The sequence below is a fragment of the Bos indicus x Bos taurus genome, chromosome 8, assembly GCF_003369695.1.
Source record: "Bos indicus x Bos taurus breed Angus x Brahman F1 hybrid chromosome 8, Bos_hybrid_MaternalHap_v2.0, whole genome shotgun sequence".
In the NCBI taxonomy this organism is placed as follows: domain Eukaryota; kingdom Metazoa; phylum Chordata; class Mammalia; order Artiodactyla; family Bovidae; genus Bos; species Bos indicus x Bos taurus.
In genome coordinates this window covers 17,147,398-17,153,397 of record NC_040083.1, presented here as the reverse complement: position 1 = coordinate 17,153,397, position 6,000 = coordinate 17,147,398, and the positions used below count along the sequence as shown (strand labels likewise).

The window sequence follows — 6,000 nt, the reverse complement described above, 5'->3', positions numbered from 1 at the left end:
ATTAAACAAACTTTCTATTTACAAAGGACTTAAATGAAGAAATTATTTTACATCTCAATATATGGAATAATTTGTAACAAACTTAATTTTAATTCTAAAGCATTTGTCCTAAAACAAGACTTTGAAATCATTCAGTGCTATTGAATCAAGCAATGAAAATGAGTAGAGTGGAAATTAAATAAAAGACAACCACCAAGAAATAACAATCTGGTGTATACAAGTATAATAGCAAAAGCAGATTACATAAATAAAAGCCCTTTTCTTCTAGGTGGCTAATGTAAAGGAATTCTGCCACTGTAGTTGTGTTGTTGGTGGTCATAGCTCATTCTTAATTTATCTCTAAAGCTCTTAAAAACCTGCCCGCATTACACAGGAAAATTTCACAGTTCATCAGTGCAAAAATTTTATTTCCCCTCTCCCCACTACCCCACTTTACAGGATCTGAAATTTTACTTAATCCACAGCATTTGTTTCATCATCTGTTATCAGTCATGTGAAATGTGAAAGAAAAAAACACTCATCAATTTAAAATCTCAGTCCCCTAACCCACTGTTACAGTAAATTTAGGATAAGTCTACAGCATTCACTTACTTTAGCTGGCTCTGATACTGAGGCATACTTTTTTATTTGAGAATCAACACCTAAAGACTTGGCTAATTGTACAGCATTGGAATCATCACTGATAAGTGTCCCAAGAGCCACAAGAAGTCTAAAAGTGGCTTCGAGGTCTTGTACAACTTCTAAGACTGTGCTAATTACTGACAAGCACTGAGCTTTCCCTTCAATGTTATGGTCTTTATGAAAACACACAGAATAGTTCAGGGTCAACGTAGCCAGAGCAATGTGAATGTTCTTATTGCTCCCTGATTTCAGTTCTATTGCATGGGACAACAGTGATTCCCTCTGGGACATCATGAGCTTTTGTCCTGCCTGGCCAACAAAACAATTGCAAAAAGTCCTCAGAGCAAGCAGCTGGTTTGCTGGCTTTCCTCTGGGGTTCAGAAGACTGACGAGATGGCTGCTGAACCGAGTCCCTTCTTTTTCGTTGCAGAAGTTCTCATTCACACTGGGATGTTTAATTGACAGCCGAAGAATGTCAAGGGCAGGAAAGACAATATCTGTGAAAAAGAAAAATTTATTTTTAAAAAATTAAACATGTTAAAAATCATTTGCCTGCTTTACAAATGTGTAATTTCTAAATTTTGTGTTAACTGATTTTTCATATTTATAGAGGCTGTAATTATTGCTGTAAGATCAGATCTGTTTTAAAATATAGTAACTCTCCTGGGTTATTAAGATAGCTTGACATACAATGAATATTCAATAAATGCTTGTGGAAAAAAATAGGATTGGGAACTCGCTTTTAAAAAAATCCTAAAACAAGACCAAAGAATTGAGGAGGGAAAGTTCTTTTTAAAAGAATTCTAGTTGACAAATGCTAATAGGATGTTTATATATGTTGGTGGAGAGATATACAGTTAAGGGACTGGATAGACACCAAGTGAATGAAAGCTCTTTTCATACTGTTGAGAGCATACTGAGCGTTGAAGAATTGATGCTTTAAAACTACGGTGTTGGAGAAGACTTTTGAGAGTCCTTTGGACTGTAAGGAGATCAAATCAGTCAATCCTAAAGGAAAGTGAAAGTCACTCAGTTGTGTCTGACTCTTTGCGACCTCATGGACTATACGGCCCATGGAATTCCCCAGGCCAGAGTACTGCAGTATTCTCTTCACTCCCTTCTCCAGGGGATCTTCCCAACCCATGGATTGAACCCAGGTCTCCCACATTGCAGGCGGATTCTTTTATCAGCTGAGCCACCACTGGAAGTTGCTGATGCTCAAGTTGAAGCTCCAAAACTTTGGCCACCTGATGTGAAGAGCTGACTCACTGGAGAAGACCCTGATGCTGGGAAATACTGAAGGCAGGAGAAGGGGAAGACAGTGGATGAGACGGCCGAATGGCACCACTGACTCAATGGACCTGAGTTTGAGCAAACTGGGAGACCTGGTGAAGGACAGGGAAACCTAGCCTGCTGCAGTCGATGGGGTTGCAGAGTAGGACACAACTGAGCAACTGAACAAGAACGAATGCTCCAAATAATCTTATTATCACTGAAAGTGAGGACAGCAGAAATTATGGGCCCTGTGATATAAAGGTAGTATGCAACGTCATTTATAAAGGACATTCACCTGATAAAAACTACTGAACCAGAATCTAATTATGTCTAACATGAAAAACAAGAGACAGATGGACACATTAAGTGATCAGTCAAATTCAAAACATGGGGAATTCTGCAAGAAAAATGATTTTTTTCCTCCAATAAATCAATCATGAAAAAACAATAGGAAAGAGGGTACTTCTGGAATAAAAAAGAATTAAGTAAATTAAATAAGAGGAAAAATACTTGGAGCAAATGTTTGTAGCCTATGGTTAACAGGTCACAAAGAGTTTCATGGATGACTCGCAGGGGATTCACAAATGCTCTGGAAGAGTGTATAAAATGGTCCATGTATGGGGATCATCACACTACCTTCACATTCTCATAAGGTATGTGACCAGAGAAGATTATGGACTAAAGTGGTACAGTGAATCCTGTGAAGTTTTTCTCAATGCAAATTTCAACTACCACCTTAACTTTTATTTAATCTAAAAACACCAGTAGTATGGATAGGAATAAAAAGATACACTCTCTGTTTCCTGGTTACAGTTTTAGAAGTAATTTTTGTACCTTCAGGCCAGTTAACAGCTTTCCATAAAATCTGAAGTTGCTGGGCTGTGGGTTTTTCTGAAGAATTATTACATATTAGAGACAGTATCTTTTCAAGAAGTACCAAGTCATCTTCAGTTAACTTCTTCTCTTCAGATGCAGTTCCATTAAGTTCCTTTAGTTTACCTAGAACCAAATCCAAACCATCAGTATTCTCTAACTGTAATTAGCCACATATAATATACATAAATGCCAACGTTTTCAATAAGAATATGCTACCACACACCATGGGGAGATAAGATTTTTCACAGCAATTATCAAAGACCATAAAATAAGGCCTGTGAGTATTTTTAAGCTAAGTACAGTATACAAAAAGAAAGGTTACTGTGATAATTTGTTATCCTCTAAGATCTTCGAAGCTTTTTGAGTAAGTTTTTAGGTATACTGTATTTGTTATCATTTTAAATGCTTTTCAGAGCAGTATTAGATAGCACATACAAGTCAATCCCCTACTTTCTCACTGAGAAAATTTATAACTTTTAGCCAACTTACATCAACTTCTATGACGCCAATGATATAGTCAAAAGGCTGTGTGCATGCATGCTAAGCTGCTTCAGTTGTGTCTGACTCTTTGCGACACTACAGATAGTAGCCTGCCAGACTCCTCTGTTCATGGGATTCTCCAGGCAAGAAACCTGGAGTGGATTGCCATGCCCTCCTCCAGAGATGTTCCCAACCCAGGAATTGAACCCGTGTCTCCTGCATCTCCTGCATTGGCAGGAGAGTTCTTTACCACTGGCACCACCTGAGAAGCCCAGTCAAAAGCTAAATGTGTATTTATATTTAATTCACTGACTGAGCTCCATCTGTACATTTGACATCAAATTATTTAAACACGTTTAATGGAAATGTTGCCTTTCCCACCATATTCACATTTCATGAAACAATGTCTTTCAAACTCTTCACATGCAACTTCAATATCAGCATCCTTGTCATCATTAATGTTACTTTGAGTCATCTGACATTATTTTGTCAAAAATCTTTATCTCAAAGAATAAACAAGTTAAAATTTCAAAATTTTTACCATTTGTAACTGGAAACTTGGATCTGTTTCATTATTCTTTGGCATTAAAAGCTGTTTAACAGAGTATTAAAACAAATCTTATTTAGGGAATGCAAAAAGTAAGAGGTCTTTTAGATCTCTACAAGAGTTTAAAAATGACAAGTTGCCTAAAAGTGTGTATGCACTTCTTTATTGTTGAAAAAAAAAAAGGAATTAAGACCTATGATTTTTATAAAGATGTTATGAAAAATAATGACAAAAAATAAAACAAAGCAAAACAAAAGCCCCCCAAAACAGTAACACCACTGTCATATATTCAGATATGTATGTTATCTCAATAGACTTTCACCATAATCTTTGTGGCAAACAGAGTTAGTAATACTCTTAGTCAAAAGCAAAGAAAAAGAAAAACTTAGTCATTTTGTTTGGAGGAAAATAAATTAACAGAAAAAGTAATCAAAACCAACTGAGCAGTTTCAGATTTACAGACAAGATCTTTGTTTTTTAAATGCTTTGCTGATTTGTTTTCATTATTTTTTTTCTGAAAACAGTAAGAATTTAGGGGATAGGATTGATATTTTCCCCTTTAATATTTTTTCTCAGTAAAGTCATCAAAAAGTATTTACTTAGATTTGTGTAAGGTTTCTTATAAAGTGTTAATATCCATTATCAGATTGTATATCTTTAGTTGACTCAGTTGTGTAATACCAAAATACAAATCTCTATCATGTAAGCACCTGGTTCCCAGCATATGCTTAGGAGAGAAACAGCCTTGAGAGAGCATCTCAGAATCTGTGGATATGTAAGAAAAGTATTTAATTAAAACACACTTACCTAAATGTTGTGTGAAAGTCACTCAGTCCTGTCTGACTCTTTGCAACCCCATGGACTATACAGCCCATGGAATTTTCCAGGCCAGAATACTGGAGTGGGTAGCCTTTCCCTTCTCCAGGGGATCTTCACAACCCAACTGAACCCAGGTCTCCCTCATTGCAGGCGAACTCTTTAGATTTCTGGAGTGGGTAGCCTATGCCTTCCTTCCCCAAAGGATCTTTCTGACCCAGGAATTGAACGGGGGTCTCCTGCATTGCAGGCAGATTCTTTGCCAACTGAGCTATCAGGGTATATGAATGCATATATATGGAATCTAGAGAGATGGTACTAATGGACCCACTTGCAGGGCAGCAATGGAGACACAGTGGGGGAAGAAGAGGGGAGGATGAATAGAGAGAGTAGCGTTGAAACATACACATTATGATACGGGAAACAGATGGCCGCTGGGAATTTGCTGTATGATGCAGTGAGCTCAAACCTGGGTCTCTGTGACAGCCTAGAGGGGTGGGATGGGGAGGAAGGTGGGAAGGAGGTTCAAGAGGGAGGGGTCATATGTATGCCTATGGCTGATTCATGTGGATGTATGGCAGAAACCAACACAATATTGTAAAGCAGTTATCTTCCAATTAAAAATAAATAAATTTAAAAAATAAACTTACCTAATATTTGTGTAGGGTTTGCTTGGTCAAAAGTGACAGCCTCTTTTTTAGGAAAATAAATATTCACTGTCTTAGATGCAGCTGATTGGTAGGCACTGTTTCCTGTTTACAGAATAGAAGGTGAAAATCATTCAGAGTGGCCAAAAAAAAGATTTTTCTGACTTTTGTCATCAAAATTATGATATATAACTATTCAGTGCATGCAATAAAATGACAACCAACTTCAGAAAAAAAAACAGAAAGAAAACAAATCTCTAAGATTTTATATACTACATATATTTGTTCATATAATAAATTTTAGTTTTGGGAAAGGGAGCTTAAATGAAAAACAAAGCCTTTCCATTTCATATTTTCTACTTCTCTCATATTTTTAAGATTCAATCTAAATTAGAAGTTTTTAAAAGATCAAAGAATACAGAACAATTATGAAACTGTCCAGTTCCTCCTTCTCTAGGCATACTGCTCTCTCTCTTCTCATTCCAAATGATGTAGTAGGCACTGTCATTTTCTCTAATCATTTTCATAAATCCCTCCCAGTTGTAAGTTCCTGAAGGGAATATGTATTTACTTCTTAAATATCCATTATAGTAACACTAACTCTGTATCTGATGATAAACAAAACATAGCCACCAGATGAAAACTCAGTAAATAAAGTTAAATGAAGCTAATTCAACTAAAATATAATTTAAATCTAATTTATGTTTTACTTTCATTTCAAATCTTAATTTATACAAC

At 36.2% G+C, this 6,000-nt stretch overlaps 1 protein-coding gene across 2 annotated transcripts in view; it reads right to left on the bottom strand.

The window, feature by feature from the left end:
* Positions 1 to 389: 389 nt before the first annotated feature.
* Positions 390 to 6,000, bottom strand: part of PLAA (phospholipase A2 activating protein) — a 39,780-nt gene continuing 34,169 nt past the window's right edge. The window contains exons 12-14 of one of the 2 annotated variants that reach the window (XM_027549095.1): positions 5,266 to 5,367; positions 2,731 to 2,895; positions 390 to 1,118 (exon numbers count right to left, since the gene is read on the bottom strand). In XM_027549095.1, the coding sequence (XP_027404896.1) occupies positions 553 to 1,118; positions 2,731 to 2,895; positions 5,266 to 5,367 (833 nt within the window). In that variant the 3' untranslated portion in view covers positions 390 to 552. The remainder of the gene's footprint in view (positions 1,119 to 2,730; positions 2,896 to 5,265; positions 5,368 to 6,000) is intronic. The other variant, XM_027549096.1, reaches the window with a different exon arrangement.